The following is a 15,282-nucleotide window of genomic DNA, read 5'->3' as shown; positions in this document are numbered from 1 at the left end:
TTTTTCACGGGTTTCTAAGAACGAGCTACTCCATTTGGGCCTGACACCGTGACTTACCTGTCAATTCTCCTTATCTTTTCACCGTCGAGAAAGTTTCCATCTAGCCCGCAGATCAAATGCCTTTGAAGATGCTCGAATATTTGCGTGTTCTAGAGTTTGATCATCAACAAAGGCTTTGTTGCCGAAAAAATAGTGTTGCATCTCTCTTCATAAATGGGAACGTTGGAAAGGTGTCTGGAGACATCTTCAAGAGTTAAAATAAGCCTTTGATTGTAACTGATGTGAGTACAAATGAGCAATCCAAGCTTATTTATAGGCAATAAAAAATTAATAAAATATATGCGCTCTGCCATCTATTGGTCGAGCCTACACATGCACGCATCTTCTTCATACGCTCGTCCAACCTATGCCTTCTTCGTATATTCGTTTCAACGGACCAGCCAATGATGCACCTACCATTTTATATTATATTAAATTTATTTATTTAATAAAATATCTTATTAATTAATTCATTACTCCCTCCGTCTCACAATGAGTGACTCGTTTGGATAAAATGATGTCCCAAAATGAATGACCCATTTAAATTTTCGATATAATTTTTTCAATTCTACCATGTAATTAATAAAAATTTCACCATTTCCAATACATGATAAAGATACTATATTAAAAACAACATTATCTCTCTTACTTTTTTACATTTTTTCTTAATCCGAGTAAAATGGTGTTTTGGGTCACTCATTGTGAGACGAAGTGAGTATAACACAATTATTACAATAAATATTTTTATATTTTTATTATAAAATTAAAATAATAATTAAATATTATATTTTATTCAATTAATAGTTTAAATAAATAATTATTGATATTTAAAAAAAAATCACTTAAATAATCAAAATTAAAAAAAAAATACCAGTACAAAGTCGGCTAACCACGGGCCGAACCACAAATAATGAAAAAAATTTCAGTATATGGACGAACCACTACATAAAAAAGTGACACTTTAGGAAACTCTTTTTAAATTATGATATTGTGGTATTTTAGTTTCAAAAGTGTGATATAGAAGTAAAAAAATAAAAAATTTACTTACCGTTAATTTAAACAATATAATATTATTAATCCAAACCTGCTGGTTACCATTGACATAACCAAAAAAGAAGTAACCTAAAAGTCAAAGAACCAAACCTTCCACCATTCACATTACGAACTTGATAGTATGAGCTGGTTTCTACCTTGCTTTACTGACACAGAAATCTAAGAATGAAGAAAAAGCAGCAAGAGTAGACAATAAAGCCGATATAAATTTTCCATAGTTTGGACAAAAGAACCTTTTACCCACCTGTGTTCTCAAGTCTCATTATTATCTTTACTTTCTTTACTCTCCCTCTTATACTATACCAACACAATCCCACTCTTTCTAATCTCAAACTTTGGTTACAAATGGCTAGAGTAGGAGGCATATTTCTTTGTCTCCTCATTGTTATCATGGATGTAGCAGCTGGGATTCTGGGCTTCGAAGCTGAAACAGCACAAAACAAGGTATGTGTGCTTGAGGCCAACTATTTTTTATGTGCACTTTGAATTAATCTATGTTAAACTGCAATGTGAGTAGTTATTATTATTTTGAACAAAACAGGTTAAGCATTTGAAGGTGTGGATATTTGAGTGTAGAGAGCCAAGTCATGATGCTTTCATGCTGGGGTTGGGTGCTGCAGTGCTTTTGGGACTATCTCATGTTATAGCCAACTTGATAGGTGGCTGTAGTTGTGTTTGTTCTCAACAAGAATTTGAGAAAGCTTCCTCCAACAAACAACTATCTGTGCTTTGCCTTATTTTAACCTGGTACTTTATATATCTATGCATCTACACAAGACGTCTTAAGTTTTTGTAGGCCTATGTAGGTTAGCCACGACTCAATAAGATAAAATAATCAGAGGCCCTATCTAACTACTGTATAAACAACAGTTTTATGAGATTCTATTAATTATGGTTTATACGTGGCAAATTTCGGGCCTGGTGCTCTACACTATCCTACTATCATGCCTTGGAGGCACCAATATTTTGATATCTGGATGATTAGATAGAATTATTGACATATTCTCCTTTTGACTTGTGTGTTGATCAGGGTGGTGGCGGCGGCGGGATTGTCAATGCTGGTGATAGGGTCCATGTCAAACAACAGGGCAGATGGTTCTTGTGGTTTCTCACACCATCACTTTCTGTCCATTGGTGGGATTTCCTGTTTTGTCCATGGTTTATTCTGTGTTATATATTACGTTTCTGCTACTGCCTCTATGGATTAGTATTTTTGTATCATGATAATAACATCTAGATGTCACTTAGATATTGATGTATTAGTAGTGCTTTTGGAGTGTGACTTTTCTATATGTTGCTCTAGAATATGTTTAGAAGACTTTCTTACTTATTGTACTGAGAAAAGGATTCCATTGTATGAGTTAAGAGGTAATACTGGCTTCTATACGGATCATAGGACTGGATAATTATCTTTTCTGTTTGTGAAAACGTTGAGCTGGGAAACACCTTTGAGCCAAGATCTCTCACGGGGGAACTACTCCCACGACTGCCTTTATTCCTCCGCGTGGATGGAAGGGAGTTTCTCCTCTCATTGTTGTGATGATAATGTCAACACATGGATCTTGTCAAGGACCTCTTGCTCCTGTACAGGGTCCGTTGATGAGATTTCCCTCTGTGTCTCCTAGATCTATGTATAGGAGAAGCGGATAGACTATGGTGGTGAGGGTCTGGAATTGATGGTGAATGAAGAAGGGCGCTTTCAAGGGTTGATAATTGCTCGTTGACGCGAGCTGAGGTTCTCAATAAAGACCAATGGGAGCTCACTTTCGTTCTAGAATGTGAGTTAGCCTTAGCCTCTCGCCCTTTTGGGCAATGATTAAAGAATGCTGCTGGACTTGAGCTATCAGGCCACGTAGGAGGTGGTTCGTCTTCTGTCCTCCTGTGAACAATGGGATTTGCTGAATCTTGTTGGGGAGGGGAATGATGACACGATGCCATTGCTTCATAGACTTGTTGCTTTTGAGAAAAAACAACGATGTGCTTCAGCTGCACGGGATGTCTCACAGGAGTCATTTGATCTTAAAAGTATGAAATGGAAAGATTGTTTTGGCTTAATTCCTGCAAAGGAAGTTAATGATTTGAGGTGGACTTAGATCATCGTCCCAAGAGACTTCTAAGTTGTTGAAGACAACATTGCTCTAAGGAAGAGGTGGTCTACGTTAGGTCTTCGCGGTATAGTTTGGGTCGGTTTTGAGACAACATTGCTCCAAGGAACGGGTGGTCTCCGTTACTTCGGAAAAATCTTAACATTAAGTTTTTTTAACATGTATTTCAAACTCTTGTCAATCAAAATTAACGGGCACAATATGCAACGTAACAACCACAATGTGTTTCTGAAAGAGCAAAATCTGATTACTATTGCCTTAGGCTGGACAACAATAAATTTTCTATAAACAAAGCAATGTGTTTATGATAGACCAATATTTTTAACGGTTAGACTCACAGATTTTATAATAGATTCAATTCATCAAATCATTTTCAATGTCTTTAACCACTGCATGTCATAGCCACAGTGACCATCCAACCTCTACCACACAAGATCTCTCCATCTCACCACAAAAAGATAATTTTTTTTCTTTCTACCTTCTTCTTGTTGAAGAAAGGATAAAGAAAAAAACATATAAACATTTCAGTTTAATTATTCCACAGACCTTTACTTAATTATTTGTATGTACTTGAAACCAGCCAGAACAGAGAAAATTCCAGAAAAATATTAGTCCTATACAAATGGCTAGAGTAGCTGGCATATTTGTTTGTCTCCTGATTGTAATCATGGATATAGCAGCTGGGATTCTTGGTTTGGAGGCTGAAATTGCACAAAACAAGGTATGTATGTATGATTCAAACCAACTCAGAAATTTGTTGTTGTAAGGAGAAATATGTACTATATGCATTACGAAATTAATCTATGCTAAACTCTATATAGTACTTATAGTGTCTTTAACAAAACAGGTTAAGCATTTGAAATTGTGGATATTTGAATGTAGAAAGACAAGTCATGATGCCTTCATGTTGGGATTGGGTGCAGCAGTGCTTTTGGGACTATCTCATGTTATAGCCAATTTGTCATGTTGCTGCAATTGTGTTTGTTCCCAACAAGAATCTAAGAAAGCTTCCTGTAAAAGGAAACTCTCTCTGGCTTGCCTTATTTTAACCTGGTACTTTTTTTTAATCGAGTACTTTAGCGGTTGAAATTTCATTATTTAAATGTGAATAAGTGAGATGTTGCAGGTTCGAACATAGGTCTCTGCAGTCGGATATTCATGCAATGCTACCAACTGTTACTCGTGATTATGTGTATTTTTATTATTAGAGAGGATCATTCACTAAATATCTAACTCTTTATTTTCATCTTTTGATTATGTTATTGATCAGGTTGGTGGTGGCTGTTGGATTGTCCATGTTGGTGATAGGGTTTATGTCCAATAAGAGGGCACATAGTTCTTGTGGTTTCTCACACCATCACTTTTTGTCTATTGGTGGAATTGCCTGTTTTATCCATGGTTTATTATGTGTTATATATTACATTTCTGCCGCTGCCTCTTTAGATTAGTATTTTGTAACATAATAGTAACATCTATTGGTCACTGAGTTATTTTATTAGGGGTGTGCATGATTGAATCAAATATATTATATATGGATCAATTTGCTTTTTAAAACCACTTTAATAAAATAAAATCACTTTATTTTTTAAAATTGGTTTATGTTTGGATCGGTTTGATTAATAACCGGTTCTTAATAAAAAAAAATTGGTTTTTATTTGGACCAGTTTTAAAAATGGATTTCCCTCAAACTGGTTTTAACTAGAACACACTTTTCAATTTAACAACTTCTTCTTAACTCCATCCAACTGTTTTTTAAATCAATAATCTTTCCTCGATGGCAAATCATTGAATCTTGATGGTGACATTTTTTAAAATGACATAGCTCAACAAAATCATGAATTGAATTAATAAGTAACAATATAAAATAAAAATGTTAAGGAATTGTAAAAAAAATTCTGTTTTCAATTTGGGAAATCAAAATTGAATAATTGTATAATATTATAAAATTGGTTTTTTTTAAAATCAAATTCTAAGGTATTCATGATAAGTAGTTGGATATTGATATCTTGAATGTAAATTATTTTTAAATTTTAATTTATTTAAACTAAATAAAAAAAATGACATGGCATTGAATTATCCTATTTGATTAGTTAAGGGTATCGGTATTCAACTAAATTGAAGGGTATAAAGTGTTCACCTCTTTAAAATGCATTAGTTTGTAGTTACATTCAAAATAGATATTTTGTTTAGACATGCACACAAATTTGTTGGTGTTTAGGAAATTCTCTGCATTTTTTGGAAGTTCTACAACGTCGCACATTTTTTACGGAGATACATCTTCGGTTTTTTCTAGAATTTTTTGTTTTCCCAATTTTACAGAGATGCATCTCTGAATTTTTCTAACTTTTTCTTTTCAAGTTTACGGAGATGCATCTCTGAAATTTACTTTACTTGTCTTGATTTAGATATTGTTTTATGTTTTATATTATAGGAATAATGGTTGAAAACCAGGACAGGTTGATGCACGCTCATGTATTCCAACATGCTTCCGTTCGTAGTGTAAGGGCAACGCGCTCGAGGCCACGAGTTAGTACTAGTTTGTTTGATGCGGATGTGTCGACTTCACATGCTCGCGTGTCTCAGACTTCACAAGGTCGCAAGTCTCAGACTTCGACCTCCCGTAGGCACGTGTCTCTTGTTGACCCTACAACTTAGGAAGCCCCTAAATCCCAACAAGAGGAACTTGTTATTGTTGTTGATCCCGTTCTTGATAGTTTTTTAGGAGGCCCTTTTGACTCGTCCTCACTTCCTTTTTTATGTAGAACATGTTGCTAGGCATGTGTGGGAAGGATATGTATATTTATTTACTTTTATGTTACATCTATTTCATACTAATTGAGTTGCAACTAAGGTCGGTATAATTATTTTTACAGGAGCGTGAATTGGTAAAATCTATAAATTATGAGAGGAAGAATTTGAACCTAGAACAGAATGCAGACACATGGTTTTAAGATTGTGTTCATTACTCTGGGCTTACAGGTTCATGTTGCACTAGATACAAGACCATTAAACTTGGTATGTTGGCGATTTTTATGGAGTGATGACACAAGGATACGTCACATTTCCAGATCCCTCACGCTGAGATGTTCATCGCCCATGATGATGTCTCATGCCTTCTGCATCATTTGATTAGGGGAAGGTTACTAAACCATTCTCGGATTTGCAAATTCGAGGCACTTAAACTGATGGTAAACTATTTGGGAGCTTACAGGGGTGAGGTCCAAGAGGAGCTTGATGCCACGATAGGTGGTCATGCCCGGTTTTCATACCTGGTTGGCCTATACAAATGCTACCTGGTTGCGGCAGTGGAGGCCGGATTGATGAGGAGCAGGTTTTGTTCCACAGACAATGTGCATTGAGGTTATACTTCCTATACTTGGTTGACACAACAATATTTGTGGAAAAAAATGCAACCTACAAAAATGTAGTCTATGTGACATACTTCAAGAGTGGATCCATGAATACATAAGGGACACATGTTTAGTTTATATGTACTCCAAGGTTCACAAAACTCCAGTTTATCGATCTTGTTACCACCTAATAAATTTTGCTTTCCCAATTAGACTGAGACCTTTGCACTGACATGGCTAAGTCTCATGGGCCATAACTCAGCCTTCGACATAGGTTTTGTTGATGTTACATCTACTGAAACACTTACAACCTCAATCTCAAGGGTATACAGGCCTTTCCTCTAGATTCCTCTCAAGATTTCCTTCAACTCCTTCATTACCCTTAGGATATTTCGCTCTCTTTTGAAAATATATCCCGAATTCACCAAGAGAAATCAAATTTCTCTTAAGATCAGGTACATACTTGACACCAGTCAACAACTTTATTGACTCATCATGAAGCTTAAATATGACAGATCCAATTCCTGCAATTTTGTAGGCTTAGTTGTTTCCCAACAGTATTGATTCACCACCTTGATCATGTAATTCCTCAAACACATCTTTGTTTGGAGTCATGTGCCAAGTGCATCCTAAATCCGTAATCCATTCCCTGCTAGAATTTCCGCTAGAAACCACTAGTACATCAGATGATTCATAATCATCTTGAACAATGACTCCATTGCCATTATCCTTGCCATAGTCATACCTATTCAACCTGCCAAGACATACTTTTCTGGTATGACCTTCCTTCTTACAGTGGTAACATCTAATAGCATGAGCATCACCACCATAAAACTTCTATGGACCTTTACCCTTCTTCTTCTCAAACATACCATCCTTCTTTGAGAATTTTACTTTTACGAACAATCCTTCACCAACATATGATGGCTTGTGCTCATTTTTTTGTTCAAATTCTACGAGTAAAAGGCTGATTGAACTTCTTTAGAGGTTACGAAGTTTCTTCCATACAAGAGGGTTTCTTTGAATTGAGCATGAGATCTTGGTATAACACACAACAACATCAACGCTTGATCTTCATCACTGATGGTAACCTCAATATCAACTTACTGAATATTTCTAGTTGTTCAGTCAAGACTTTGTCTACAAAGCTTGTTTTACATAGAGGTGATTGACCAATGATTTGGTCATGTACAAACCTTCGAGTTTCGTCCATACACAGCTGTAGTTTTATCCTTCGAAACCTGTCGGAGAACCTTATCATCAAGGCCCAATACGATGTCGTTGTGGACTTTCTCTATCATTGTCATCTTGTCCTTCGTCGTTAGGGAAACATCCATCTTTTCGATCCTTTCATAAATGTAAAAAGATATAAAAGATATTTAATACATAATTATTTTATTTTAAATTAAAATAAATTATAAAGGATAAAGTGAATTTTGTTAAAATAATAAGGATAAAAAGGAAAAAAAAATGATAAGCTATAAGTTATAAGCTAAAACTCTATTCGAAATAGCGTCTAAAAAATAAGTTATAAGTTAAAAAAATAAACTATAAGTTCGTGATGAAAAAATGTGATCAAACGATCTAAATTATTATATGAGCTTATAAACTATAAGCTCAAATGTGTCTTACCGGCCAGAGTCTATTCAATCTCTCACATTATGCCCTTGCTTTTGATGTGCTTAATAAACAAAAAATAAAACTAAATGAAAATGAAAGAAAAACATGTAACACGAATAGAAAATACTTTGATTAAAATTAAATAAAAATAAGGGAAAATAAGGGATCAGAAGGAATAAAAGTCAGGTGCCCGTTTAATCAGAAAAATAAAATGAACATATCAACGTGATATATGCGCGACAAAATTTAATAAAAAAAATTCAGAAATATTCAAAAGTGCAAATAAAAATACTTAGATGAACAAGTTCTGAAAGGTAAGAATGCGACCACAAAGAGTGTAAAAAAATAAAGCGAGCACGCCAACACGATCTACGCCCAAAATAATTTTATAAAATGGTCAGGTAAAGATTAAAACTTAAAATATTATGTCCGATAATTTTATACATAATGTCGAATCACTTTTACCGGTCTGTATGTAGAATCGAAATTTTATTCGGATGACTTTGGATTGTTTTAAAAAGATACATGAGTCGATGAAATTGCATGAAATGAAATCAACTCAATTTTTGAATTTAAAAAAGTCTGAAAGTTAACTGAATGTCAATTTTTATTGAATTAATACAAATGTTTTCTATAAATGAATAGTTTGAGACAAAATTTGGATATGACACTTACTATTTTTCTTTGATTTATTAAATTGTTCCTGTTCTACTTGTTGGACTTTGTATTTTGCTAGGGTCTCCTTATCAATGAATTTGCTTATGCAAAAAAACTCATAAAATAACCCAAGAAAACTTAAGAAATTTCAATTGGCCAAATACCTCATTTAAATTCTAGAATCCCGTTTTATTTTCTCCTTTTGATTGTATTGTTTTATTATTTATTTATATATGTTCATGCGAAATAAATCTCTCAATAAACTACAAGACAGACATAGCAAACTTTCAAAAAAAAAAGTTAGACTAATGTTAAAAAAATTGTACTCTGTTTACTTTAGGTCAGCTATACATAGGTGTGGAATTGTAAGTTAGTTACAACTGATTAACAATTATAGTCTAATTAAACCATAGTTAACTTCTTACTCTAATATGCATATTAAAGACAGACACTTTGACTTTGGATCAAATTTCGTTATGAGAAGTTAAAACTGACATGGTGAAAATTTTCAAAATTTGATCACTACGTGAGATATGTTGGACCACAAATTGCTTGATTAGTTAAGTATAACAATCTTGTTGGTGAAGTCTATAGTAATCATGGTTTTAAATTGCAATCCGCAACATTGCCGATGGACAGTCACCGCAGCCGTATCGGGCCGTAATTGCGGTGTGATTTATAATCACGGGTCCAACCGGATTATGAACCGCATCAGGCAATTTCGCCCATGTTATTTTTAACAAAATTCAACATTTCAGAACATCGGAACTCAATTTACTTATAATGTAATAAAAAATCTTAACAGGAAGTGTATTTTCAACCGTATCTTTCAAATACCTCTCGATAAAAGTTCACGCTTCAAGGATCGTAATGCACATCACAGCAACTACAATGACCGCAATTATAACACCCGCAACCGCAGTTTAAAACCATGATAATAATAACTCAGAATTTGACAAGGAAAACCACAATAAGTATATTTTAGAACTAACATTGACAGACCATTGTAAAATATACACATTAGTACACTTCCTTAAATTCAGAAATCAGAGGCAATTTATATCACACAGTACATTCATTATCATGCTAAGCTTCTATATTCATTAACTTTGCTTAGCAGTCACATAAAACTCATCATAATCATCATCATTCCTTAAACTCGTCCTTCTAATCATCGTCATCATCTGAGCTAGAATAATCCACTCTCCGCCCCGCAATAGCAGGAAACAATCGCCTATGTAGATCAGAAGACTGCTGCTGCGGCTGTGGCGACTGTTGGCGTGTATCTGGAGAAGACGGAACTGACACCGACGGTGACGGAGTCTCTTTCTTACTAGAAGCCTTCATAGCCTTCAATGTAGCTTCTTTCACTTCCTTGCAAACCTTATCCAATATTATCAAAAAATCGCGCACAATCAAAAACAAACGCAGCCCTTCATCTTTCCCTGCATTCCCATGGAAATAATCTGCTGTACTCTTAACCAATCCCATTATCCTCTTTTCTTCTTCAACAAGCAACGTCACCTCTCCTTTCGCATGTTCCATAAACTTCTCTAAACAGATTTGAAACTCACTCTCTTCTTCCAAATTCTTAAGATCATTGTTCAAAAAGTCCCGGCTCTTAACCAACGAATGGCCCATTTTCGAAACCGCTTTACTCAATGCATCACCGTCTATTAGTGCTGCTTTTTTAACATCTTCAAGTTCTTTGTTTAAGCTTGAAACTACTTGAAGTCCAAGGCTACGATAGTGTTCTTCTGATTCTTCATTTTCGTAATCTGCATCCACTGTTCCTACGCTTGAAAGGCTTCTGCTTGCTCTTTCGGTTCTTACTGCTCTTATTCCTTCCGAACGTATAATTTCTTGAACCACAAAGTGTAATAGTGTTGTTTTTCCGTCTGTTCCTTTTACGTCTGAGAGTTTTAAAAGTGTGTCAAGCCTAAATGCTTGAGCACCACCGCGATATGTACCGTCATTCATTCGGTTTCCAGTTTTGAGTACTGCTTCTAGTAGTTTTAAGAATAACCTGCTTTTTCTCAGCTTGTCGCAAGCAACCTGCCATTGATAAAATGCAATAATAGTTAGCATGAGAGTACAAACATCAAGATTTAAAATACATTTGTAAAGAGTTTGAGTGATTACCTCTAATGTTTCAAAGGATTCCTTGATGCTTGAGAACTCTTCTCGAAGAATTAACATGAACATGAGAGATTCGAGACGTTTGAAAGCGAATGGAATGTCAACCAGTACTTTGAGAAACCTCTCAGCTGGACCTAGTTGAGAAAGTTCTCCAGAGAATAACCTAAGTTTCAGTTCCTCTTCTTGTGTTGGTGCCATTTTCAACAATGTTTGGATAAGCTCCACAGGAATCTCGTTACCTGATTCAATTGATAAAACCAAGGGAACATCATTATGAATCTATGTCCAATACGCGAGTCCTAAATCTATCACATTAATGAAACAGTGATTATTGTGAAAGTATATCATATTATCACGGTACCTTCGTTTAGTGCATCAATGACTTCTACTGTTGTCACATTCAGAGCACGTAATAGAATTGATAAATTCTGTGCTTTCTTAGGGTCAATAATCTGAATATAATGCACTGAAGTATCTAGAGAAGGTGAATCTTTTCTACGTTCATTTTTATTCTGGTTGGCGCAACCAAACAAAGACTCCATCATTTCTTCATTGAACCTGATAAGTAGTCATAAAGGTCAGTGCAATCTTATTGAGCCCTTTTTGAATAAATAGCTTACTTAAGCGCTTATAACATAAGAAGTTGTCGTGTAAGTGTTTATGAAAAACAGCTTATAGACATGTTCATGAGCTGTTTTCATACGATTTTCAAACAATTTTATAAGTGTTTATGCCAACAGATAAGCTCGAACAAGCGAATCCAAACATGCCTGTGTGCTAATGAAAATTTGATATTTGAAAAGAGTTAGTGTTCTTACACAAATGACCCTGCATTGATCTCATGCCACACCATTGATTGATCAGGTTTTGCATTAACCTTGTCCCAAAAGAACGGCTTTAGTTTAGGTTTTGAAGCACCACCTTCACTAGAACTTTCTTGTTTTAGCGGTCCAAGAGGTACACCATTGTTTTTACCAGCCATTGGTTTGGGAGGAGGAGCAGGTGGTGGATGGCTGGATTTTGGAGGCGGTGGAGGACGAAATGCAAGAGCAGGTGGCCGTGGAGGAGGAGGTGGCGGTGGGCCAGGAGGCGGAGGGGCTGGTATTCCAGAAGAAGTTGATGTTACTTGTCCCACATCTGCTGATGTTGACGCTTCTGCCAGTGTGATATTGTTATTATCTCCAGCCTTCATGGACCGATTTCTTCCATTAGACGAGTTCTTTCCTTTTTTAATAACAACACCGGATCCAGATTCTTCTGTATTAGCATCTCCTAATCGGACAATCTTTTGAGGACCTGAAGTAACAAGAAGTAAAATATGTGGCTCAATAGTTATAACTTATAAGGCTCTCTAAATATACACCTACTTACAATTTCAAGTATCGGTTTGTAAGTTTAGTCAACATATATATACTAGGTCGACAAAAAATGCATGAATATATATAAGCATACCTCCAGAATAATCATTTGAGGTTAATATGAGCAAATGGTTGTCATCTCCTCTCTCCACTTTACCGGTCTTGGCCTCACGATAGCAAAGCGACAATCCTATCAAGACTATGATTCCTGATACAGATGCAGCTAAAATAATTGCTTTCTTCTTTTTCTCAGTATTGTTAAGTAAACGCGGCGAAGTTATCGGAACACTTGTTATATGAGACGGAGGAGCAGATTGTTGCGGAGACGGTGGTAACTGTTCAAAAATACTAGGAACAGGAGTAGGCGATGGTATACTAGGAACAGGAACAGGAGTAGGTGATGGTGTACTAGGAACAGGAACAGGAGTAGGTGATGATGTACTAGGAACAGGAACAGGAGTAGGAGATGGTGTTGAAGAAATTGTTGGTGTTGAAAGATGAATTGGCGCTGCCAGTGAATGCTCGGGGGATGGACTATTAGCACTAGACATTGGTGGCAATGGTGACAATGGTGACAACGGTGACAATGGTGACAATGGTGACAACGGTGACAATGGTGACAATGGAGATATATGATCAAGTGGTGTTTCTGCGATTGAATGTGTTCGATGATGGCGATGATGACGATGATAACGATTATAACGATGATGATCGTTTTTTAAAGCCAAGGTTGATCTAGAATGTTTTGTTAGCAAGAATCTTGAAGACAATTTCTCTTCGGAAATAGGTGCTGGAGGAGTAGCACTTGTTTTTATGCAGTCCAATGCTTTTTTTTCCTTATGGGGAGGTAATGATTTGGTTGTTTTGTGAATGTTGTTTTCTGTTGGAAGAATAGATCTCATGTCACTGCTTCCTTCCAATGGATGCAAGTTGATGTCTTTAACATCATTGTTCTTCTCTGTCAATTCTTTCCTGCAATGTTTTCTCACATTCTCCGCCTGTATCAACCAAATGAGAGCATAGTACTATCAAAAGATTAAACTAATATGTTCCATGATTCCATGTAAAACACTGATACAGGCTGAGACATATACACAAATACTGACATATAGACACCAGTAATAATTGGAAAAAATAAAAGTGATTGTATGTAATTGCAAATATTAGTGTCATGTCACTCGCGGACACAAACATGAGTCAGACACCTTCAATATAAAGTGTCGGTGCAACATTCCACGAGCAATATATATATATATATAAGTCAGAGAGGCATGTGTAATTTAGCTTAAAATTTTGTACTACTTTTACTGTCACTTTTACTGTCTTGATTCATCCTAAAAGTGAAATAATAGAAGAGTCATGTTTATTGATTAATCATTAACAACATAGACAAAAGACATGCTAATTTAACAAAAAAGTAACAAAATTCACAATCAAGTGAAGTCCTTAGATTTGTTGTAGAAATTGGCACTCTACATCATAAGCATCACATGTTTATCACCTGCCAGCTGAGTCATAGCAGAACCGTCTTTGAGGGCATGTAAGGTGAGCTATAACACTAGGTCTCAAATTCATCACGGTTAAACTGTGAATAAATAGGACCTCATAATAGATTTGTCACGGCTAAACCATGACTAAATAGAACCCTTAGTTATTTTGTCAATATTGAACTATGGCTATTCTAGAGAGAACCTCCAAAAACTTAAGACGGTCCTGGCTAGTAGCCTCAAAAGATGGAGTTCGAACCCTCTTGAAAACAAACCTAAAATGGTCACTAGCATCATTCTAATTAATAATACATCCTAGAAATTATACAACATGTGTGAAGTACATTTGAGTGGAGTTCAATATTCTTGAAGATTTATAGAGGAGCGAAAAGCACACAGAATTATCAACCAAACATAAAAACATCAAATGTATTGGCGTATATACATGTGTGTATATATATACCTGTTTTCCATGAAGGTTGAGGAAAGGTGAGGAAATAGGACCATTCCTATATAGGTCATCTTCTTTCCCTTCTGAGCCCCCATGAGCCAAAGCACAAAGAAGAATGACATAAGTAACCGCACAACCGATTCTTGTCAATTCCATTGTTTCTATATTCACCAACACAACCCAATAATTCCCTGTTCATATTTCATTGAACTTCTATGTTCCTTCCAATTCTGAAAAACCCTTTACCTTCCAAATCACTAAATTTTTCCAAAATCCCACGAAGGTTGAAAATTCCACGGGGATCTCAGAAACACAAAATTCTCTATGCAACAATGTCGTTACAATTATGATTGAATAATGAGAGATTAAGAACAAATGATGATTATTTTTATTTTTTGATGATAATACAAACGTAACGCCACCACGAACGTTACGTGAAGAGAAAGAACCAATTCATGCAAAGGTGTAAGTAACAAAAACAAGGGTTGAATTGAATCTTAAGGTTGAGGGTTTAATGTTTTTTTTTTGGTTGTTGTTGTTATTAAATTGCAAAAGCGCAATGCAAGAATTTGTGTCGTTGAGAAACGGATGATACGAAAGTTTGTATGATGTGCTGGGTGACAATGGGAGGGAGCTTCAGAGGAGAGAGAAAAACAACGATGCATTGAAAATAAAATCTAAAATGGACGTGGGGAGGACAATGTGGGACACCCGTGATGTCATGTCTTGAAAACTTATTTTAATTTGCTAATGTACCCTCCAAAATATGTGTTTATACCATGCTTCCACAACATTAGTTTCTTTTTTAATTTACGGCCCTTTACAACTAGCACATCTATTGCATTGACTTAGAACTCTAGCTTAAGACAATAGTACTTTTGGATAAATAATTTATTTGTAGTATATAATATAATTTGTTTTAATATTTATTTTGTTTTGAAATTAGAAATGGAGTGAAGATCGGAAGTGATGGTGGATCTAAGTCTCTGGTCTGGTGGAAAGAGGAGACCAGCAAGATTAGCA

At 35.5% G+C, this 15,282-nt stretch overlaps 3 protein-coding genes across 3 annotated transcripts; 2 read left to right on the top strand and 1 right to left on the bottom strand.

The window, feature by feature from the left end:
• The first annotated feature begins 1,191 nt into the window (after positions 1–1,191).
• Positions 1,192–2,483, top strand: LOC131606707 (protein VASCULATURE COMPLEXITY AND CONNECTIVITY-like). Its single transcript, XM_058878865.1, has 3 exons — positions 1,192–1,536; positions 1,634–1,839; positions 2,123–2,483. Exons 1-3 carry the CDS (start codon positions 1,438–1,440, stop codon positions 2,298–2,300), a joined length of 483 nt encoding a protein of 160 aa, XP_058734848.1. The 5' UTR covers positions 1,192–1,437; the 3' UTR covers positions 2,301–2,483.
• A 1,114-nt stretch (positions 2,484–3,597) lies between these two features.
• On the top strand, positions 3,598–4,698 carry LOC131606708 (protein VASCULATURE COMPLEXITY AND CONNECTIVITY-like). Its single transcript, XM_058878866.1, has 3 exons — positions 3,598–3,918; positions 4,045–4,250; positions 4,468–4,698. The coding sequence occupies exons 1-3, from the start codon at positions 3,820–3,822 to the stop codon at positions 4,643–4,645; spliced, it is 483 nt and encodes a 160-aa protein (XP_058734849.1). The 5' UTR covers positions 3,598–3,819; the 3' UTR covers positions 4,646–4,698.
• A 5,120-nt stretch (positions 4,699–9,818) lies between these two features.
• LOC131606706 (formin-like protein 3) lies at positions 9,819–14,929 on the bottom strand. Its single transcript, XM_058878864.1, has 6 exons — positions 14,272–14,929; positions 12,416–13,319; positions 11,782–12,259; positions 11,325–11,521; positions 10,967–11,202; positions 9,819–10,879 (listed from the first exon to the last, which is right to left on the bottom strand). Exons 1-6 carry the CDS (start codon positions 14,413–14,415, stop codon positions 9,992–9,994), a joined length of 2,847 nt encoding a protein of 948 aa, XP_058734847.1. The 5' UTR covers positions 14,416–14,929; the 3' UTR covers positions 9,819–9,991.
• Between the last annotated feature and the right edge of the window lie 353 nt (positions 14,930–15,282).

This window comes from Vicia villosa, linkage group LG5 (genome assembly GCF_029867415.1).
Source record: "Vicia villosa cultivar HV-30 ecotype Madison, WI linkage group LG5, Vvil1.0, whole genome shotgun sequence".
NCBI lineage: Eukaryota > Viridiplantae > Streptophyta > Magnoliopsida > Fabales > Fabaceae > Vicia > Vicia villosa.
This window is presented reverse-complemented; position numbering and strand designations above follow the sequence as displayed.

Bases quoted from the DNA above. Each gene is read 5' to 3' on its own strand.
- LOC131606707 (XM_058878865.1), top strand. From the start codon at position 1,438: ATGGCTAGAGTAGGAGGCATATTTCTTTGTCTCCTCATTGTTATCATG. The intron at 1,537-1,633 runs GTATGTGTGCTT...TGAACAAAACAG, and splicing joins CTGAAACAGCACAAAACAAG to GTTAAGCATTTGAAGGTGTG. The intron at 1,840-2,122 runs GTACTTTATATA...TGTGTTGATCAG, and splicing joins CTTTGCCTTATTTTAACCTG to GGTGGTGGCGGCGGCGGGAT.
- LOC131606708 (XM_058878866.1), top strand. From the start codon at position 3,820: ATGGCTAGAGTAGCTGGCATATTTGTTTGTCTCCTGATTGTAATCATG. The intron at 3,919-4,044 runs GTATGTATGTAT...TTAACAAAACAG, and splicing joins CTGAAATTGCACAAAACAAG to GTTAAGCATTTGAAATTGTG. The intron at 4,251-4,467 runs GTACTTTTTTTT...GTTATTGATCAG, and splicing joins GCTTGCCTTATTTTAACCTG to GTTGGTGGTGGCTGTTGGAT.
- LOC131606706 (XM_058878864.1), bottom strand. From the start codon at position 14,415: ATGGAATTGACAAGAATCGGTTGTGCGGTTACTTATGTCATTCTTCTT. The intron at 12,260-12,415 runs GTATGCTTATAT...TTGTTACTTCAG, and splicing joins CTCAAATGATTATTCTGGAG to GTCCTCAAAAGATTGTCCGA. The intron at 11,522-11,781 runs GTAAGAACACTA...ACTACTTATCAG, and splicing joins ATCAATGCAGGGTCATTTGT to GTTCAATGAAGAAATGATGG.